General features: G+C 41.8%; 1 protein-coding gene across 1 annotated transcript; it reads right to left on the reverse strand.

The window, feature by feature from the left end:
* Positions 9074-10010, reverse strand: LOC109709086. Its single transcript, XM_020231157.1, has 3 exons — positions 9625-10010; positions 9456-9523; positions 9074-9342 (listed from the first exon to the last, which is right to left on the reverse strand). Exons 1-3 carry the CDS (start codon positions 10008-10010, stop codon positions 9074-9076), a joined length of 723 nt encoding a protein of 240 aa, XP_020086746.1.

The following is a 23160-nucleotide window of genomic DNA, read 5'->3' on the forward strand; positions in this document are numbered from 1 at the left end:
ACAAACAGTCAACTTCTCCCTCTCCACGCTAACGCCATCAAGCGCCGTCACGTCGAACTAATAAATTTTTATAAAAAACAAAAACTCAATATATGTACTATAATAGTTTGAAATAATTACTATTTAAAAAGTAAAAAAAATTATAATTAATAGAAAGCAGATAAAAGTCAATACTACATGATATATATATATATATATATATATATATATATATATATATATATGCCTATGCTATGCAAATTGCAATCCAATTTAAAAATTGGATGGAAAGAGATTTAATTAGTACTAGAATTGGATTTGGCCTTTGTAGTTTTAAGGCCAATTTGCATAAAAAATTCACTTATTTTGAACTTTTGCAAAATCGGGCCATTTTTTTCATTTTTGCAGATTTGATCCGCTTTTTCAGCAAACTAACCAAAATACCCTTATACCTTTTTCTCGATCCTTTTTTTTTTCTCTCGTTCTTTTTTTCTTTCTCTTCCTAGAGAGCGGCGGAGGCGGCTTGTCCGGCGCATCCTTATCCTCGTCCGCACTTCTCGTCCTCTCCCTCTCCTTCCTCCTCTGCCGCCTCCGACGACGACGCATCTTCGCCGACGCCGATAATATGCCGACGAATCCTTACCCTCGCCTGCACACTCCCGTACCTTCATCGCCTCAGACCCTGCCGAGGCTGCGCCGCGACTCTTTTTTTTTTTCTCTTCGACTCTCCTCCACTGTCTCCGACGACGACACCTCTCTTGCCCTTCTTCGCCCTTCTCGTCATCTCCCTCTCCCTCTTCCTCTGCCGCCTCTGACGACGATGCATCTTCGCCGGCACCGACACCGGTGCCGACACCGCAGAGGTCACTGCGGTGCTGCAGCCTCGGAGCGTGAGGTTCTTAGTTGCATCGTCGTCGGCGCCGTGGAGAGGGGTGACCAAAAAAAATTATAAAAGAAGCAAGAAAAAAAAAATAAAGATAAAAAATTATAGAAAAAGAATGATGAAGATGAAATTATATCGTTAACTGCAAAATAAATTATAAGTTGCACTACTTAAAATATAAACTGCAGTTTTAAGATGAAAATTACACTCTTAAAATGAAAATTACACTATTTGGGAGATATTTACACCGTTTTTCCTCTGATTGTACTCTTTCAGATATAAACTGCACTACTAAGATGAAAATTATACTCTTTAAATAAAAGTTGCACGGTTTCTCCTCTTGTTACATCATTTCTCCTCTTGTTACACTATTTTTTATCTTAAACTGCACCTATTTAAGAGATATTTATACTGTTTCTCCTCTTGTTGTACTATTTTTTCTCTTATTGCACTATTTTTTCTCTTATTACACTGTTTCTCCTCTTAAAGGGTGCAATTTAAGATAAAAATAGTGTAACAAGAGGAGAAATAGTATAATAAGAGGAGAAACAGTGTAACAAGAGGAGAAACAGTATAAATATCTCTTAAAGGGGTGTAGTTTAAGATAAAAAATAATGTAACAAGAGGAAAAATAGTGCAACAAGAGGAGAAACAGTGCAACTTTCGTTTAAAGAATATAACTTTCATCTTAATAGATGCAGTTTGCATCTGAAAGAGTGCAATAAGAAGAGAAACAGTGTAAATATCTCCCATAGAGTGTAATTTTCATTTAAAAAGTGTAATTTTTATCTTAAAGCTGCAGTTTACATTTTAAGTAATGCAATTCATAATTTTTTTTCAGTTAACGATGCAATTTCATCTTCATCATTCTTTTTCTATAATTTTTTATCTTTATTTTTTTTCTTGCTTCTTTTATAATTTTTTTTGTCACCCCTCCCTGTCAACGGCCATGGCGCTGGCGATGATGCCGCTGAGGACCCCTCGCTCCGAGGCTGCAGCGCCGCAGTGACCTCCAAGGTGTCGGCGCCGGCATCGGTGCCAGCGAAGATGCATCGTCGTCGGAGGCGGCAGAGGAGGAGGGAGAGGGAGAGGACGAGAAGGGCGGAAGAGGGCAAGAGAGGCATCGTCGTCGGAGACAGTGGAGGAGAGTCGAAAAGGAAAAAAAAAAAAAAAGAGTCGCGGCGTGGTCTCGGCGAGGTTAGAGGCGAGGAAGGTGGGGGTGTGCGGGCGAGAGTCTGCTCTGTCTCCCCGCTCTCTAGGAAGAGAAAAAAAAAAACGAGAGAAAAAAAAGAGGCAAGAGAAAAAGGTATAATGGATTTTTTAGTTATTTTATTAAGTTTTTTTTTTTTTTTTTTTTTTTTTTTTTTTTTTTTTTGTTAGATGTCCATGAATGTGCTCTCGAGTATTTTTACCTCTACCTAATCGCATAGATGGCATCCTCCCCCTTTAATTTTTGGCATTATATTATCTCCTCTAATACGACAAACGAACAAAGCGCATTAGTTCACGCCATCCTATTACGTACGACAAACCACTCAACTTCTCCCTCTCCACGCTAACGCCATCAAGCGCCGTCACGTCGGAACTAATAAATTTTTATAAAAAACAAAAAATTAATTTATGTACTATAATAGTTTGAATAATTACTATTTAAAGTAAAAATAAAATTATAATTAATAGAAAACAGATAAAAGTCATATAATATTATTATATATATATATATATATATATATATATATATATATACCTATGCTATGCAAATTGCAATCCAATTTAAAAATTGGATGGAAAGAGATTTAATTAGTACTAGAATTGGATTTGGCCTTTGTAGTTTTCAGGCCAATTTGCATAAAAAATTTATTTATTTTGGGCTTTTGTAAAATCAGGCCATCTTTTTCATTTTTGCAGATTCGATCTGCTTTTTCAGCAAACTAACCAAAATACCCTTATACCTTTTTCTCTCTCTTATACCTTTTTCTCTCTCCTCTTTTTTTTCTCTCGTTCTTTTTTTCTTTCTCTTCGCAGAGAGCGGCGGAGGCGGCTTGTTCGGCGCATCCTTACCCTCGCCCGCACACCCCAGCACCTTTCTTGTCTCCGACCCTGCCGAGGCCGCACCACGACTTTTTTTTTTTCCCTCTCCGACTCTCCTCCACCATTTCCGACGACGACGCCTCTCTCGCCTTCCCCGCCCTTCTCGTCCTCTCCTTCTCCTTCCTCCTCTATCGCCTCCGACGACGACGCATCTTCGCCGGCGCCGACAATATGCCGACGCATCCTTACCCTCGCCTGCACACTCCCGCACCTTCATCGCCTCCGACCCTGCCGAGGCCGCGATGCGACTCTTTTTTTTTTTTCCTCTTCGACTCTCCACTTTCTCCGACGACGACGCCTCTCTTGCCCTTCTCCGCCCTTCTCGTCCTCTCCCTCTCCCTCTTCCTCTGCCGCCTCTGACGACGATGCATCTTCGCCGGCGCCGACACCGGTGCCGACACCGTGGAGGTCACTGCGGCGCTGCAGCCTCGGAGCATGGGGTTCTTAGCTGCATCATCGTCGGCGCCGTGGAGAAGGGTGACCAAAAAAATTATAAAAGAAGCAAGAAAAAAAATAAAGATAAAAAATTATAGAAAAAGAAGGATGAAGATGAAATTGTATCGTTAACTGCAAAAAAAATTATAAGTTGCACTACTTAAAATGTAAACTGCAGTTTTAAGATGAAAATTACACTCTTTAAACGAAAATTATACTCTTTGGAAGATATTTATGCTGTTTTTCCTCTGATTGCACTCTTTCAGATGTAAACTGCACCACTAAGATGAAAATTACACTCTTTAAATAAAAGTTGCACTGTTTCTCCTCTTATTGCACCATTTCTCCTCTTGTTATACTGTTTTTCATCTTAAACTGCACCTATTTAAGAGATATTTATATTGTTTCTCCTTTTGTTGCACTATTTTTTCTCTTATTGCACTATTTCTCCTCTTGTTACACTGTTTCTTCTCTTAAAGGGTGCAGTTTAAGATAAAAATAGTGTAACAGGAGGAGAAATAGTACAATAAGAGGAGAAACAGTGCAACAAGAGAAGAAACAGTATAAATATCTCTTAAAGTGGTGCAGTTTAAGATAAAAAAATAGTGTAATAAGAGAAGAAATAGTGCAACAAGAGGAGAAATAGTGCAACTTTCGTTTAAAAAGTGTAACTTTCATCTTAATGGATGCAGTTTACATCTGAAAAAGTGCAATAAGAAGAGAAACAGTGTAAATATCTCACAGAGAGTGTAATTTTCATTTAAAAAGTGTAATTTTCATCTTAAAGCTGCAGTTTACATTTTAAGTAATGCAATTTATAATTTTTTTTTTTAGTTAACGATGCAATTTCATCTTCATCCTTCTTTTTCTATAATTTTTTATCTTTATTTTTTTTTTGCTTCTTTTATAATTTTTTTGGTCACCCCTCTTTACCAACGGCCATGGCGCTGGTGACGATGCCGCTGAGGACCCCCCGCTCCGAGACTGCAACGTCGCAGTGACCTCCAAGGTGTCGGCGTCGGCATCGGTGCCGGCGAAGATGCATCATCGTCGGAGGCAGCAGAGGAGGAGGGAGAGGGAGAGGACGAGAAGGGCGGGAGAGGGCAAGAGAGTCGTCGTCGTCGGAGACAGTGGAGGAGAGTCGAAGAGGAAAAAAAAAAAAAGAGTCGCGGCGCGGCCTTGGCGAGGTCGGAGGCGTGGAAGGTGGGGGTGTGCGGGCAAGAGTCCGCTCTGTCTCCCCGCTCTCTAGGAAGAGAAAAAAAAAGAACGAAAGAAAAAAAGAGGCGAGAGAAAAAGGTATAATGGTATTTTGGTCAGTTTGCTGAAAAAGCGGACCGAATCTGCAAAAACGAAAAAGGTGGTCCGGTTTTGCAAAAGCCCAAAATAAGTGAATTTTTTTATGCAAATTGGCCTAATTTTAATAATATATTTATTAGATGAGAATGTTTTTTATAAAAAGAATTTTTTAAAAAATGCCAATTTGCATACAAAATTCACAAATTTTCAGCTTTTGCAAAATTAGACCACTATTTTAGATTTTGTAGATTTGGTCTGAATTTTTAGAATACTGACCAAAATACTTTTATGGCCAATTTGCATAAAAAATCCACTTATTTTGGGCTTTTGCAAATTCGGGCCACCTTTTTCGTTTTTGCAGATTCGGTCCGCTTTTCCGTCCGCCGGACCAAAATACCCCTCGTATACAAAAGCCGCCCGCGTATTCCTCGACATAGGTATACCCTGCTGCAATACTGTCTGGAGCTCATTAAATGCACCGCGTCCGTTTTATGCAACCTCTCCTCCCTCGCTCATTATTCGAAACTTGGACCACATCCTCCCCTGCTATTCGCCCGCCCCGCTGTTCCCTGTTCGGCTTTAAGACTTTACGAAATTTTCTGAAGCTATTGAGAATTACTGCGCGCCCCGCAACCGGGATAATAGTGCAACGCGAAGGAGCTACGATAGGAGAAATGGTGCAACTGCCCTCTATAACAGTACAATAGTAGGAAAAAGAGTGTAACTAAGCTTTTAAGGGTACAATACTTTATTTTTACCAGTGCAATGATTTGAAAAAGAGTACTACTAAACTTGTGATGGTACGTTCGAGAGGTGCAACATAACGCCTGAAATAATAAAGAAGATATAAGTCGAAATAATAATACAATGGTTAGAGGAAATGATGCAATGAGAACTTTGTATATACATGAAATTAAAAATTTCACTCTCTTTATTTCTTAATGTAATCTTAAGCTAATAGTGCAAAAGAAGGCGTCACATCCAAATGCAGGCCAAGAGTCGGCGGGGCAGGAACATCGTCGTTGGGGATAGAGTTCGATATGCCGAGATATCTGCTAAAAAATTGAAGAAGTTACACGTCGGCAGGACGGGAGCTCGGCAGCGGCGCAAAATGGTCGCCGGCGGCCTTCGGAGTTTTTTGATGACTTAAAGTACTTAGGAAAATCTTACACTATTTTTGGACGACTTAAAGTACTTAGGATAACATGTTAAAAATATTTATTTACCAGTTCTTCTTCCAACGAGTTTTGCTTGCACTGGTTAGAGTTACGTTGCACCATTTAATTAATCCATTACACTAATTGGAGAAGTTCCCACGATTAAGTTGTTCACGTCGAACGGGATTATAAGTACAACGCGGTGTAAACGAGCTCAACTAAGTTAATATGGTGGAATTTTATCGTAAAAATCGTTCAATGGTTTCCCACAGAGTAAAAGTTCAACTTATTTTAGAAGCCCAAAGAGTAAGAAGAAAAATTGGAAAAAAAAATACAAACTCTATTAATTAATCAGAGATGAATTCCTTATTAACGTTTCCCAGATTAGGTGATAACATGAACATAATAGTGCAAAAAAGTCTAAAATATATATTATAATATGAAGTAAACAGTACAACAATGTTTGGTAAAAAAGAGTAACTTGTAAATAGTGTAACAAATTCGTAAGGAGTACATTAATCTGTGAACAAGAATTACATTATCTTTAAAGCCGATTACACGATTTTATAGTACTTAACAAAATACAAACAAGATTTAATCACAATGCAACCTTCTATTACATCAACTATAACAATCTCTTCATAAGATTGATTATGTAATCATCGAAGTTTATCTGCAAATCCACGCTCACATAGCCGACGCAAACAGGTATTGGCCAAAGGAGACTGCCGAAGGAGACTGCGAGGAGGACGAGGAGGCTCGATCGGAAGGGTACGATCCAGCAACGAGGCGTTCAAGTTGATTCGCACCAGCTGGAATGTTTCATTTGCTTTGAGCCCTTTGGAGCTCCCCTCTACCATGAAACAGACAGTACAGACAGAAAAACATTAGAATACAACGATAAGAATAAAAATCTGCAAAAAATTAAGAAACTGTATGAGAGGAGGGCCAATGGGCTTCTAGCAAATAAAACACTCCAGATAGTGCGAATCTTCTCTACATAAAGGCGAGGAGGTTAAAACAAGACCAATATTTGTGAACGAGTCGAAGGCGACAAACGGCGTTCCCTGTAGGAGGGGAAGCACTGCTGCGGAGTAGGAGGAGCCTCCAACTCGTAGTCCGGCGTTGCGCTTCCTCTTACCGGGAATGCCATTGTCGTTTTCACTTCTTTCACGAACACCAATGTCTCCGTAATGGGGAATGCATCTGAAAAATCGATATTTAAACAAAACGAATCGTCACCTCACCAACCCATCGGTGCCTCTTTGACTGACCTAATAAATTATAAACTTGACAGCAAACACTAATGTGTACGTTATAGCGTCTCTTCGGCGCCCGAAGAGACACCGATGGTTATATCGAAATCGTCTCGAGAAGATAAACAGACTATTCAGAAGCTATACCGATAAGGCGTTGCACTGTTTTGAGTCTGTTGCACTTATAAGAAAATAGTTGCACTCTTTTATTCAATGAATCCGTGTGGAAAGGAAAAATAGTGCAACGTATGGTAAAGGTCACCAATTACGAATGTAAAAGTACAAATCAATTGACATAATAGTGCAATGGTTAGGAGAAATTGGTGCACTGTTTAGGACTGTTACACTGTTTTATTTCCATTTCCAAACAATGGGTCTGACCATGCCGTACTGTCTGGCGCTCATTAAATGCAACGCTTCCGCTTTACGCAACCTTGCTCATTACTTGGAAAGCGAACCACATCCGCCCCGCTATTCGCCGTACTCGCTGTTTGCTATTCGACTTTAAGACTTTAAGATATTTTCTGAAGCTAAATGACATTAAGTGCACGCACACAACTGGGATAATAATGCAACAGAAAGGAGCTACGACAGGAGAAATGGTGCAACCGCCTTTCTAACAGTGCATCCGTAAACTCGTTCCAGTGCAACCTCTCCATAACCTACTTATTTTATTTCTTAATGTAATCTTAAGCTATTGTGCAAATGAAAGGACATGAGGGTCGTCAAATAGCGGGGCAGAGTAGGAGGAGGCTCCACCACCTCTTTATCCGCCGCTGCGCTACCTCTAGCCGCCACCGCCGCAGTGTCGAATTCGCCTCTATGCGCCAGGGATAATAGTGCAACGGGAAGGTTCTACCGAGTAGAAATGGTGCAATGACCGCTATAACAGTGCATCCGTAGGCTCGTTCCAGTGCAACCTCACTTAACAATCAAAATTTTGAGATACTCGTTACACTATTTTTTAAATATGTTGAACTGTTATCCTCTATTTTATACTATTACAAAAATTTACTTAATCATATTATCTATATGTACACTATTAATATTAGCCTTGAACTATTACAATAAGATGTATGGATTTTCTAATGTTTCCTGCGATGCACCCCCGGATGTCGTCGCGCGCGGCTGGTTTGCTCTAGCCACAGGAGGGTTCTTGCATGATATTTTGTTGTGCCCCCATCTCTTGCAATTCCGGCACCGCTTCTTTATTAAGCGTGAGCAATAGACTCTCGCCGCGAAACCTTTCTTCTTCCCAGTTGTATGTGGACGTTTGGCGGCCGCGGCGGAACAACGTTACTTGGTATTGCAGGCCATTGCTCTTTGCCTCTGGTGGGGGGGACGCAATCGTTGTAGGTTGCGCGATAAGTCGAGGTCTTGAACCAGTCCTCAACAAAATCATACAGATCCGGTAACCTAAATGAAATTGCTGCCGTGGCGTGATTACATGGAATGCCGTCAATGTCCCATCGCTTGCAGGAACATGTATTTTTGAAAAGATCCACAACATCCGTACGATCGGCTGCAATTACTTGGAAAACAACAAGCCAGTCCAAAGGGTGGGACAAATAGTGTAATGACTATATGTAACCGATTGATAAGTAGTGTAAGATACTGATTAAATGGGGCAAAATAAATGATAATACCTGAAAGAGGACATCGGTCGAAGGATTCAGCGTGTAAAAGCGGGACGCTTCCCTCGAGCTCCCTAAAATCTTTTCTGCATAGGGTGTTACTACACTGGTAATATTCTCCTCATTATTTTTCCTCTGGTAAAAATAACAAGCTGTTTTCTTTCGTGTTTCCTCAACGAGATTGGTAATTGGAAGGCCCTTTAAATGTCGAATTGCACTGTTTATCGTCTCCATGTGTTCGTTGAACTCCGCGACAGTGTATGCGCGCGCCGCCGCCTAAAATTTTCTCCACGCAGGTGTATGCTTTGGCGCATGCGAGAGATTGGTAGACAGATGGTAAATTCAATAACCATGAGCTGCATCCGGAAAAACATCGGATACAGCATCAATCAATCCCTTTTGGCGGTCGGAAACGATAGTAAGTACATTGTTTGCTCTGCTGGAGTCGCGATCACCGACGACGCCATCCCGTAACTGTTCCAGAAACCAGTGCCAGGAATAGCGATTTTCACCTTGAACAACTGCCCACGCCAATGGCAATATGCAGTTATTTCCATCAATACATGACGCCGTAAGCAGACAACCTCTAAACTTACCAGTTAGGAAGGTTCCTGGAAGAATAAGAAACCTTGTATATTATTGTGTAATCGTGAAAAAAATTGTATTATATTCATGAATTTATTTATAATAGTGCAACATAGTAAAATAATAATGTGACAGTGACGTAATAGTGCAATAACGTACCACCCAGACCAATCAGCGGCCTGCAGTGCTTCCTGAATGCTCGAATCACTGCACCGAATGCCCAGAAAAAACGGTGAAAATGACCTTCGTCCCGGTAAAGTAATTGGAGACATGTTTCCGCATCTCCACTCCTCAACTCTTGTATTTACGAGGGAAGTAGAACGAACGAGCCATCGAAATCGCCGCGCACCTCTTGAAGGACCAATTCTCTGGCCCGGTAGGCTTTCCAGTATGAAATTTTTATGCCGTGCTGCCGAAGAATTTCGGTCTGAACCATCTTCGACGTGTATTTCTCGTTTGCCACCACCTGCTCCCTAACAAATGCTGCTATAAAAGCCGCATCACAATTCCTGTGGCCTAATCCCCCTATTGCCCTACTACAAGTGTGTTGCAAATCAAATTTCTTCACCCACCATTGAGCAATTCCTGGTACGTGACGCGCCTTTATTCTCCAAGGACAATCTGAGACACGGCATCGTGCGGTTATCTTATGATCATTGCATTTCGTCGGTGCGTACTCAAAACCTCTTTTCATTGCGTATGCTTTGAGAGCTCGTTTGAAGTTGCCTTACGTCTTGTAGAGCTGGCCCTCGTGGAGATCGTCCGCATCTGCAACGTCAACAACTGACTCCATCGTAGAGCTGTTTACAATGAGGTCTTCTTCAAGCTCGTCGTCGCCAAATTGCTCAGCAGTAAGTCCCACTGCATCGCCTTGCCGCAACGGGAGGACATCCATGGCGCTGTATGTCCGATGAAGTGCGTCAGGAGAAGTCGAGACGATACCGATGCTAACGTCGGAATCTGACTCGTCTTTCAAATCAGCGATAATAAAACCGTCGTCACTGTCTGCCGCTTCCGCATCATCAATAAGAATAGGATCAGAAGATCTGCAGCACAAGTAAAAGCAAGGAGTGCATTGTAAATATTAAATAGTACAAGAACCTATATGTGTAAAGTTCATACGGTGCAAGAAGTCGAAGTAATTATGCAAAATATTACGAACCAGTGCAGCATAAAAATAATATATAATGAAAAAATTATGTAATAGTGCAACTGTATAATATACATTGCTTACAATTGAATGAGGTAAAATATAATGGTGCAAAAGTGCACTGAGAGTAGTGCAACCGCTTAAAATAAAGAGGTTACAAGTGCAATAAGGCTCGGTAATGGTGCAAAAGAAATAATATTGTAACTTACGAGCCAACTTTTTCAAAATTTGTCTGCTGAGGAGTAGATTCATCCCCGGAACGGCTGTTAATCAACAGCTCCAGCTGTTCGTTTGTAAGCAATTCGTCTATATCATCGAGATCACAAGTAGCAACCTTTCTCTCGACTAAGTTACTCACAGCATAAAGCTCCATCAGATACGCGTTGGTTTTATAGAGTCTCCGTATGTTTCCGACATCGTCGTCGTCAACAATATCGATGAGTTTGCTGAGATTCCCACTATAGCAAAGTTTAATTTCGATCTTACAAGATTCCTGTGAAGTATTTATGTACTTGAAAAACATTGCTTGCAGGGAATTAAAATTATCGCCTTGCTGATGAAATTGAGCCGGCTGGATCCTCCTACATAATTGACAATGCCTCCTTCCTCCTTAAAATATCCATTAAAAGTGCAGTGCACTGAAATTTCAGCGTTATCCATGACTTGTAAGAGTTGGATACAGAAAATTAGCTAAAAGTTATCCAAAAACACTCTTTCATCAATATATAATATAATCCAGTTAACGTGCATGAGTTGTTAAGTTGTGCATGGGGCGAGAAATAGTACTTCTGTTCCCGCCAAAATTTATTTCTAATCCGCTAGAATTTTTTTCAAACGACGCAAGCCTTGCACTATTTTGGACAATTCGACCATGCATATACGGTTATATTGCACTAATTTTGACTTCTGTTACACTATTATGCTATCTATTGCAACGATATTTCAAATTCAATTTTATATGTTATTTCGGTAATAGTGCCATATTCAACTGTACCTCAACAAGATATATTGACAGTGGCATCATTAGATTTTTATATTTCCTTCAGTCCTTGAGACAAGTGCAGCTGCACTTTCAAATAATATAAATAAAAAAATCAAAAAACAAACAGCAAACACTGGCTCTGGCGAATAGAATGTCGTCGCCCTAAAACTGCGTTTTTCGCGCTTGCTGCATTAATGGCTCTTTAATGGCTTGCATTTAATGCTCTTTCATAAAACGATGCTGTTGCGTATAGCGCATGGGCCCCATATAATTACCGGATTGTAAGAGAATTTCGCCTCGGGAAGGTAAAGCAACTTTCGATGTTTGGGAATGGAAATAAAATAGTGTAACAGCCGTAAACAAATCACCAATTTCTACAATGAATTGCACTATTATGTCTATTACATTGTACCGTTACAATCCAATATGGATTCTCTTACCGCACTTAAACATTCAATTGCACTATTATGTCTATTACATTGCACTGTTAGAATACAAGTGGATTCGTTTAACCACTTTTCACTATATGTCTATTACATTGCAACGTTACAATCATCATGAATTCTTTTACACCATTTCTTCAAAAAATTGCACTATTATGTACATTACATTGCACTGTTACACGGATGGAGTCAATCAAAAAAAATTGACTATACAAATTAAAGAATTGTTAATCGAATAAGGCTCGAATTATTGCGAGTAAAAATGCCGCAAAAATTCTGCTGCTATCTCCCCGCGTTTCTTCGTTATATCTTTCTGGGAGAAGTTCAAGTTCCACCCATTCTGCAAGTGTTCTTCGTATGTTAAAAGGAAGATTGCGCAGTCATTTGATTGATCTTGCATCAGGATGTCGTCCCTGTTGATCATCTCCCAGTCGACTGGACGGCTACCGCGGCGAAGAAACAAATCGAAAAATTTATTTTGCAAAAAATTACCTATGTATTTATACAGCATAAGAAAACATTGCACTAATTAGAAAGCCTGGTTTTTACTGAACGATTTATATATACATATAAAAAGAAAATACTTACCGCTGTCTCAAACCCAACGTTGTATATAGGGTTTTTAATGGACGATAGGTGGATGTACTTTCCGGCTTGGAGATCGACCGCCAGCAAATGCCAGTGGTCCGAGTGGAAGAGCGGGATGAACCAATACTTTGCCCCAGTAATCACCTCCTCGTTGAAGTCTTGCAAAAACATTTCGGCGGGGTTCATTGATGTTCCTATTGTCTGACAAAAGAAGCATGTGGTGTATATGCACTTGTGGCCTTCCCCCTGCTCCAGTAAATGCTGTTAGGCGTCGATAGCATCGGAGCTGACGAAGGCCATATGACTTGTTAGGTCAATGAAGTCAGTCCTCCCGATGTCAATACACTTCGAAGGCACTCTTACTGGTTCGGTACTGGTACTTGTCAGGAATTTTTCAATTCGCTCCTGATCCTCCTTTGGTAACTCTTCCTTGTCGTAGTACTTTAAATCCCGGTTAGCTGAAGATAATGGCACCTTCAATTTAAGTTTTTGGGCCTTTTGTTTTTTTGATGTTTCTTTCAACTCCAGAATGTCGATGATTATTGGGGGCTATATAGCAATCAAATAAAGAGTTAAACACTCAATGCATTACACCATTGCTGGACCTTATTACACTATTATAAGCTGTTACACTCAATGAATTACACCATTACTAGATCTTATTACACTATTATAAGCTGAATCGCATTAAAGATCGATAATAGTGCAATATTCACATACCGGTATAGTGCTGGGTTCCAGCATGGAAGACTTCGCAGTGTGGGTAGGCGCCTTTGTCGCCGTTGAGAGCCAAACCAAGCGTCTCTTCGGTGGGGGCTTGTCGAATTTTTCAATGTCGTGTATATCGGAATATAAAGTAGTGCAACAAAAAAGATTATATTACACAAACATAAATATATTGCATTATTTAAATAGTATCGATGTAATATAAACTTAGCCGTTTAGATGCACGCGTAATCCTAGTGTGTATCGCCGAAGGCACCGGTTCAACCGCCGGCTCCACTAACTCCGGTACTGCCGTCGCCTCCACCTTTTCCTCGGCGGCCGCCTCCTTGACCACATCCTCCGCCGCCGCCGTCGCCTCCAACTTTTCCTCGTCGGTCGCCTCGTTGACCACATCCTCCGCCGCCGCCGCCGTCACCTCCTCCTCTTCCTTGGCGGCCGTCTCCTTGACCACATCCTCCGCCGCCGCCGTCGCCTCCAAATTTTCCTCGGCGGCCGCTTCCTTGACCACATACTCCGCCGCCGCCTCCAACTTTTCCAAGGCGGCCGTCTCCTTGACCACATCCTCCGCCACCGCCGTTGCTTCCTCCTCTTCCTCGACGGCCGCCTCCTTGACCACATCCTGCGCCGCCTCCGTCGCTTCCAACTTTTCCTTGGCAGCCGCCTTCGGGACCACATCCTCCACCGTCGCCTTTGCCTCCTTTACCACATCATCCGCCGCCGTCGTCGCCTCCTCCTTTTCCTCGGCGGCCGCCTCCTTGACCACATGCTCCACTGTCGCCGTCGCCTCCTCCTTTTCTTCATCCTCAGAGCCTGCATTCTCCGTCGCCGGCGCTGTCACTGGTGCAGCCTCCACCTCCACTGCCCTAACAGCCGACTCCACAATTTTCTCGGCGGCCGCGTCCTCCGCGGCCTCCTCCTCCCCCTTTTCCTCCGCCGCCGGCACCTCTGGTAGTGAAGATAACGGTTGGACGTCTTCACATATTTCGATGACGACGTCCATCAGCTGACATTTTCAAAAAATATTTGACATCACATAAACTAATTCGTTAGGAATTACACTATTTAATTACAACTTACACTATTACATACTTCATCTCTATGCAAAACCAACTCGCCGGCGAAAAGTCCCGCTGTTCCACTGTCGCTTTCTTCGACATTTTCTTCATATATATTGAGCGGGCGCGACGACTGCGACTTGACGCTTCGTCTCAGTGTGGGGACCTGCATACAAATAATGTGTTCTATGTTACATTACTCTAGAATATGATGCACGGTTATAATAAAAGTTACACAATTATAGAACTAAAACATGTTTTATTAATCCAAGTCTTGTACAGTTACACTATTATGGAGATGCCATATTAGAATCAATCGTTTGTTGAGAATGTAAAATAATAAGGGCATCACATACGTCGGCGATTGGGTCATCGGCTTTATTTTTTCGTCCCCAGCGAGGTCGGAGATCGTACGGGCTTCGAAATCGTTTGCCCCTCCCCGGCGTGCGATTTTTACGAGAGTCCTTGGGAGCCTTTGGCGGACTCTCTAGTTTTTGGCATGCCCCATCCTTTCTAGATTTCGAAGAACTTGCCGACCGTTCTTTCCTAATTTTGGGATTCTCCTTAATGGCCGAGATCGGTGCGGGCATCGCCAATACGGACGTTCCTATTCTTCCTTTTTTGGCTCCCTGTGTCGATCGCTTAGATAATTTAGACGGTGGGGGGATTGGTATTTGCACTCCTTTGTGCCTCCTCTTCTTGCTTTTGATACTTCCAATAGGTGCCGTGGTGGATTTTGGTGCTGGTAGGAGTGCCGGATTGCTCAGTATGCCGGCAACGGAGGTGGCAAGACTGAACACCACGGACTCCAGACGGCTAATTGCCACCATCACCTCTTTATAACCCCCCAAAGGTTCCTCATTCCTGGGGCGGAGGTGGCACCGTGGAACTTGAGCCACGACACCCACCAGGCGTAGTTCCTCCGGGGAGAGGTCGAGCCTGCGGCGGCACGTAGTGAAGTTAAAATCCTCCTTCACTCTCGATGATCCCCGCGAACGACGAGACCATCTAATCGTATCTCACCTCTGGACACGAGAAAATATTGCACGACGGGAAGGCAGGGGACATCTATATCCAGTGTGGTCGTATATCCACACCTGATTGCAAAGACAATATTACACTAGAGTTCACACAGTTACTAGATTTAAGCATACAATAGATTATTTTTGCACGATTACACTACAAATCTATACACGCATGAATAATTGAAAGCACATAATAATTATCTTGCACGATTACTTGAACGATATACACTTACTGGGAGAAGCGGGGTGCATCCAAGAACGTATCCTACACGCTTCGAATTAGCTTGCAATTTGGTCGCGGCGGAGCATAGGCTATCAATTATATGCCGGTGTACTGCTTCCGGCCAATTGTACCGTGATAGTGCGGGGAGATCATCGACAAGCCCCACCGATCCTTTGGGGTAGAGATTATTGGTATTCGTGAAAAGAATACAAAAAAAAATAAAGAATAAGTAATTTGACGAAGTCGGTAATGTCCTCTTCGCCCTGCTTATTTGACATCTCCTTCAACACCACCTCTAGGTTCTTGCGTTCGACCTTCTTCCCCCTCAAGAAACCGATTCTGAATATTCGACCCTAAATTGAGGGTTAGGTCTAGAGCCTGGCCCGACAGGGGTAATCCAAGAAGAACTGCCACCTCCTTGGCTGTGAAGCGTATAACTTGAGGGCCTATTTCGAATTCTACACCCTCCTTCCAATGTCGGAGGATGAACTCCAGCATGGGCCTATCTGAGGTGATGTCGGAAAAGTGTAAGATATTATCGAATACCGTCCTCTGGATAACGGGGAGATGATACGGCTTCACGACAGACGCATAAGTCTTCATGTACGCTCCGACGAAACACCGCGAATTCATAATGAATCTACCGGCGAGGCCGCCGGCAACCGGCCGCGAAGGTGCCTTGCGGCTGCTAGAAGCCGATGAATCAGTAGAATGCGACGACTTCGACGCCATTGCAAGCTACGTAGATTTAGATAGGTCGTTTCTTAACCGATGGGATTCGAAGCAGAAGATGGTGGTCACAAAGAGCAATGCGGTTGCTAGGGAAAATGGGGGTTGCAAGGCAGTTTGCTTCGCAGTGAAGATTTTGAATAGGGTAATAGGGAGCAACAGTAGTTTGAAAGTTAGTGGGATGCTAGTATGGGCCAACCTATTCAGGAAACAGCGTAAGAATCCATACAAAACATGAAATGTAAGCACTACAAACAGACAACAACGAGAAACGAACAGCAAACACCGGCAATGGCGAATAGCGTTTCACACGCCAGTCGCATTAAATATTACGACAGAGTAAGTACATTGATGTGAACGTTATACTCGAGTGGGTGAGCGAAGATGGCGGTGGCAGATAAGTGAGGCGAAGGAACACCGGCGGATACAACGAAGTTTCCTCCGGAAAAGTTGCACTGTAACAAAGGTTCGGGTCGTTGCACCATTACTTTAAACCATTGAATGATTACTACGATATTATTTTACTAAAACGAACATGGTTGAGCTTATTTACAACGCGTTGCACTTTTTAATCGTGTTAAACAGCCAATGAATGGCATATTGGGACGGAAGTAATAGTGCAAAATCGGCTGTAATAGTGTAATAATGCTCAACGCGGTGCAACAAAATAATGAATTATACAAATGTATTTAGATCCACGACGTAACAATGTAAAGAAAGGGATCTCTTTATTAATATAGTATAAAAATATTCATTGATTTTGACGATAATACAAAATGCGGTAAAAGAGTGCATGAAAGCTTCCTAATGTAAAATTTTGACTGGTTATGGAGATGTTGCACTGAAACGAGGCTACGGATGCATTGTTAGACTGGTCGTTGCACCATTTATCCTGCCGTAGAACCTTCGCGTTGCACTATTATCCCTGGCGCGCAGAGGTGAAGCGACACGACGGCGGCGGTGATAAAAAGGTGGTGGAGCCTCTTCCCACTCTGCCCCGATATTTTCGACGGCCCCCATGTCCTTACATTTGCACTATTAGCTTAAAATAAGTAAAATTTTGAATGGTTATGGAGAGGTTGCACTGGAACGATGCTACGGATGCACTGTTAGAAGGGCCGTTGCACCATTTCTCCTGCCGTAAAACCTTCGTGTTGCACTATTATCCCTGGCGCGCAGAGGTGAAGTCGACACGGTGGCGGCGGCGATAAAGAGGTGGTGGAGCCTCCTCCCACTCCGCCCCGGTATTTTCGACGGCCCCCATGTCCTTTCATTTGCACTATTAGCTTAACATTACATTATGAAATAAAATTAGTAATATTTTGACTAGTTATGGACAGGTTGTACTGGAACGAGCTACGGATGCACTGTTAGACTGGTCGTTGCACCATTTCTGCTGCCGTAGAATCTTCGCGTTGTACTATTATTCCTGGCGCATTGAGGTGAAGCGACACGGCGGCGGCGGCGATAAAGACGTCGTGGAGCCTCCTCCCACTCCACCCCAGTATTATCGATGACCCCCATACCCTTTCATTTGCACTATTAGCTTAAGATTACATTATGAAATAAAATAAGTAAAATTTTGACTAGTTATGGAGGCATGAAGAGTGACGTGTTATGTTAATCCCTGTCGCATTTAATGCTAGCGGCAGGCATGAAGAGTGACGTGTACGTTATATTCGGTTAAGTGAGGCGAAGAGGCACCTGCGGGTTGGTCAGCCGACGATTCGTTTTGTTTAAATATGGGTTCTTCAGATGCATTCCCCTTTACGGAGACACTACCTTTGGTGAAGGAGGTGAATCGACAACGGCGTTCCCCGCAAGAGGAAGCGCAGTGCCGAAGCGCAGTTGCACTGTTAGAAGGGCAGTTGCACCATTTTTTCTCGCGTTGCTACTTTGCGTTGCACTATTATCCCTGTTGCGGGGAGTGCAGTTTTTGTCATTTATCTTGAGAAATTGTATTAAAGTCTTAAAGCCGAACAGCAAACAACGGGGCCGGCGAATAGAGGGGCGGATGTGGTCCGGGTTCTGAGAAATGAGCGAGATTCCGTAAGGCGGAAATGGCGCATTTAATGCGCGCCAGACCGTAGGGCAGGGTAGTATACGTATGTCGAGGAATACGCGAGCGGCTTTTGTATACGAGGGGCATTTTGGTCCGGCGGACGAAAAGCGGACCGAATCTGCAAAAATGAAAAAGGTGGCCCGAATTTGCAAAAGCCCAAAATAAGTGGATTTTTTATGCAAATTGGCCTACTTTTATTCTCTTTTCTCTCTCTTCCTTTTTTTACGCTTTTTTTTTCTCTCCGACTCTCCGCCTTCACCTCTACCGGTATGGTGATACCACTGCTGTAATTCGCACACATTGCTCTCCGGCAAGGACGACGTCGACGCCATCGCCCGAAGTGGAGGCTTGGGCGTGGCGTCAGGGTCGGTGATGTTGATGTTGTTGACTTTGGTGTTGGGGGGTTGAGGGAGGCAGCGATAGGGGGGATTTCGAAAGCAAGCAAGGGGGCCCGGGGGTGGCGCCAGCGGAGAAGCGGGCCGGTGAGGAGGAGGGTATGCAGCAGCGGGCCAGCAACGACTACCGCCTCCACCAGCCGACCCTTCTCCGGCAGCCCCCTTCTTGCCGTCGTCGCCTCCACCTCTGCCTCGAGCGCCACCGCCGCCGCTGGATGGAGTGGTGGTCAGAGGCGGCGAGGACGAGGGATGCGGGCCATGAGGAGGACGAGGGGAGCTTTTCCAAAATGGTGTAAATGGTGTAAATGGTGTAAAATGCTTAGCTTACACCATTTTACACCATTTACACTATTTTACACCATTTAAATAGTATAAATAGTGTAAGCTCAACTCTCATATGTATAATTCTCTCTCCTCCTTATTCTTCATTAGGCCTTAGAGCTCCATCAATGGGATTCAATGACCGTGCACTTCATCACTCAACAGCTCATCATCATCATCATCATCAATGGCGAAGGTGCTCATCCTCGCCGACGCCGGCTTCGCCAAACGCACAATCTTCGCGACCTCGCTTCGCGCTGTCGCCTACTCCTGCAGCGCCTTCTTCAGCTTTCGCCTCTGCTCCATCAATTCCGCGATGATCCTCTCATTACTCTCCCAGTCCCCAATCCCTAATCCCCAAATCCCCCATCCCTTTGCCGCCGCCGCCGCTGCCGCTGCCGCTCTTCGGCAATGACGCCACCGTCAACTTCTTGGGCGAGAACGCGAAGCAGCACATCGATGAGTGGCACCGTGATGGCGAGGGGGAGAGGGAAGGGGAGGCTCCGCCTCTCCGCGAGCTCCGCAGCGTGATCGGAGGGGGCGGAGAGAGCCCGGATGGGGAATTTGGCTTCGAACTCTTCCCTGCGACAACAGTAGGATCTGTCCCCGTAGAAGTCGACGTCTTGGGCTCAACTGGCTAGGGGGTGCTGCGGCGCTCCTGGTTCGATGGAGGGGCGACGGTGAGCCATTGTTGGCGACGAGGAAGGATTTGAGGGCACGGAAGCGGGGCTCGAGGTGGGAGAGGAGGAGGGCAGAGTCGCGGGGGAGGTGGGCGGTGTTGAGTGCGACGATGTGCTCAAGGGTGCAGAGGTCCATGGCCTCGACGATAATGGCGTAAAAAAAAAAAAGAAGAGAGAGAAAAGAAGAGAGAGAAAAAAAAAGAAGAGAAAGAAAAGAGAATAAGAGTATTTTGGTCAGTGTCCTGAAAATTCGAACCGAATCTATAAAATCCAAAATAGTGGTCTAATTTTGCAAAAGCTGAAAATTTGTGAATTTTTTATGCAAATTGGCCCAAAAAAAAGTGAGAAAGATAGAGAGAGGGAGAGAGAGAGAGAGAGAGAGAGAAAGAGAGAGAGTAAGGCTGGTATGCTTTTGAAAGCACAAAACCCCTCCGTGCTTTCAAGTCGTTTGCAATGTTGGAACTTTCGAATTGATGATCGACTTCGTTAGATTTGATCTAGAGTCTTTGAAATATGTACCTAGAAGATAAATTTTACAATTTTTCAATATTATTTGCCTAGTGATCGAAATGGTTTAAAATCAATGGCTGAAAATAAAAATCTTACAAAATGTGATGATACGACATTAAAATTTTAGATTAAAGATATTGATCTTATTTTATATAATATAAAAAATTTTCTATCAAAATTTCATATGATTTAAATATTTCTATACCGTTAAACTTGCAAACAGCTCACTACGGTTGTTAAAATTATTGATTTTGAGCCCCTCGATCACTAGACCTATATTTTATGAATTTAAATTATTAGATTAGAATTTTAATTTTTAAATTTGCTTCAAACTTTTAATCCAGTTATGGGCTAACAACCTAATTTATTGCTTAGTAGTGGGGCTGACAATCTAACCCAGCTCATATTCGGCTTGTTATTTATTAAACTAGTCAAATACAAGCTGCCCCTAGCTCTCGTGTCCGGCTCGTTGACAACTCTACCTTAGAGCATGCCCGGTGATCAGCTATATATATACACAGTTGGAAATTATATTAAACAACCTTTGTTGAAATTTCTCACGTATAGTTAAGTTATATATTAAGCTTACGTCTGCTTAACATTACAAAATGCTTACATTGTCCATTAAAAGCAAGCCTTTCATCCCAAAGTACGAACTAGGCAAGATATGAACTCTGGCGTAGCTTATTTATTCATGCGTAATTGCTCGCCACCAATTTATAATGTTTCAAGTGGATTGTTTTTAATATGTTTTATACATATTTTATTTATTTTTTGTTAATTTCAATGGGCTCTCAAGCGTTGCCACCTCTACCTAATTGCATAGGTGCTATCCTCCTCCTCCTCCTCTCTAGCATAATATATCTTATCTCTAACACGACAAATAAACAAACAAACAAACAAACAAATAAAAGTGCGTTAGTTCACGCCGGAGCAATGTTATTTATACGTCCCAAAGAAGGTATATGTACACCTCACTCAACAAATTTCATAATAAAATTTATTTCATTATAGATGAATGGTAGGGAGTATATATATAAATAGTATTTTCCTTCGTGACGTCCTGATAAGTATGAATAAATTAATCACTCAACTACTCCTCCCTCTTTACGCTAATGCCATAAAGCCCTGTGCCTTAGGGAGCGCCCAGGGGTCAGCATGGTTAATTCCAGGATCCTTATGGACAATTATGTAGTTTTCAAAAAATAGAGGAATAAAATAAAAAGTATTCCACTTATATGTTTCAAAAAAAGTTATAAATTTTACACTCTCCAATACTGTTCATAAAATCAACTAAATTGAAAGATTGTGATTATTTATTATTGGATTAAGGGGATGTAACATTTACACCTCTTTTGGAATGGACAGGTAGCATTGTTCAATAAACATGCATCAGACCCCCTCAACTCTATGATATTTATCGGCTAATCCCGGAACTTAATTTTGTTTTTGAGCAAAGTTGTGGACCTTATTGGAGCTCTTATTTATTTTGATTCGATTATCTAATTTTTAAAACTTTTAATTTTGATATCTAATCTTTTTGTCTATTTAATTTTGGTTACTCGATAACTCTTCTAGTACAGAATTAATTTGGAAGCATCTCTTGCTTTTAATCAGGATATGATCACGAGTATATCGTAAGATATTCTAACTAAGCCTATTAAAATAAACTCTTCATCCAAATTCTGAATTCGAACTTCAGAAAAGTCATCAAACAGCTAAAAAAAAAAAGAATTAAAAAAATAGATAGTAAAATAAAAAATTTTGAAGATGGATAGTCAAATCAAGTTAGATCATAATTCTAGTACGTTTTTCATCTTTGAACCCTCCGCAGGTTCGTTAATTTTGATCCTAGTTTTGTTAGCCAATTGAATTTATAATTATATTAAAGTTATAGTTTATTAACAATTAATTATTAACTATTAATAAAAATGTTTATTTCTTTAACCCAAAAGTGTATACCACGGTAAAATTCAGCGAATGTATAAGAAATTAGTAAAATTTAAATTTGATAAAAAAAATTAAAAATAAAAAAAATAAGAATATTAATGATAATAAAATGTTCAGGGGTCTAATCCCCAATCGACCTATAGTTGAGGGTTCTTCGCGCATTCATTTACTGGTAGTGTATCCTATTCTTAACTGCAACCGGTAAATACTTGGGGAGGCAATTCAGCTCGTTGTTCGCAAGTGAGCTCGCGTTTAGTTTGAAATGAGTTCGAGATTCAATAAACTAACCGAATAGGAGCTGAATTTTTCAGCTTGTTTAATAAATGAGCCAAACATGAGTTAGGGTTAGCTCGTTCGTATTCGGCTCGATAACAGCTCGAATACATATGTGATATATTTATATATATAAATAAGTAATTATATATATATATATATATAATTGAGCTCCTATGCTTTTAAAAGTGCCAAGTCATTGGTGCTTGTAAGTTTTTAGCCATTGGATTAAGAAATGTGCGGTTAAGATGATGTAGGCCCCCTAGGGTTGAGTGAGTGGTTGGTTGAATAATATAATCTAACGGGTGAAAATAATCAAAGGCGTAGATCTAACGGTAAAAAATTTACAAGTACCAAATACTTGGTACTTTTACAAGCACCATAGCCGGACTCATATATATATATATATATATATATATAATATAAATGTTTATAATTTGTTTTTTAATCCAACATAAATATAAAGCCCAATTCAATTGTAAAAAGACTCGTTTATATGTAAAGTTTCAACAATTACATCAAAATCTAATAAATAATAACTAAAAAATTTATTTTCTATAGATATTATTTTTAATTTTTTTAACTTATTGTTCGTATGCCAGCTCGTGTTCGGCTTGTTAATAAATAAACCGAACAAGAACTGAATTTTTCGACTCGATACTTTAACGAACCAACTCGTATTCGACTTGTTTATGAAACGAGCCAAACACAAACCGGCCTAGCTCGCTCGTA

This window comes from Ananas comosus, linkage group 4 (assembly GCF_001540865.1).
Source record: "Ananas comosus cultivar F153 linkage group 4, ASM154086v1, whole genome shotgun sequence".
In the NCBI taxonomy this organism is placed as follows: domain Eukaryota; kingdom Viridiplantae; phylum Streptophyta; class Magnoliopsida; order Poales; family Bromeliaceae; genus Ananas; species Ananas comosus.

What these genes read in the sequence shown, in the direction of transcription:
- LOC109709086 (XM_020231157.1), bottom strand. Translation starts at nt 10,010, where the DNA reads ATGAAAAGAGGTTTTGAGTACGCACCGACGAAATGCAATGATCATAAG. An exon ending in TCGTTCGTTCTACTTCCCTC is followed by an intron (nt 9,524 to 9,624) that starts GTAAATACAAGA and finishes CATTCGGTGCAG; the next exon opens with TGATTCGAGCATTCAGGAAG. An exon ending in GTACGTTATTGCACTATTAC is followed by an intron (nt 9,343 to 9,455) that starts GTCACTGTCACA and finishes TTATTCTTCCAG; the next exon opens with GAACCTTCCTAACTGGTAAG.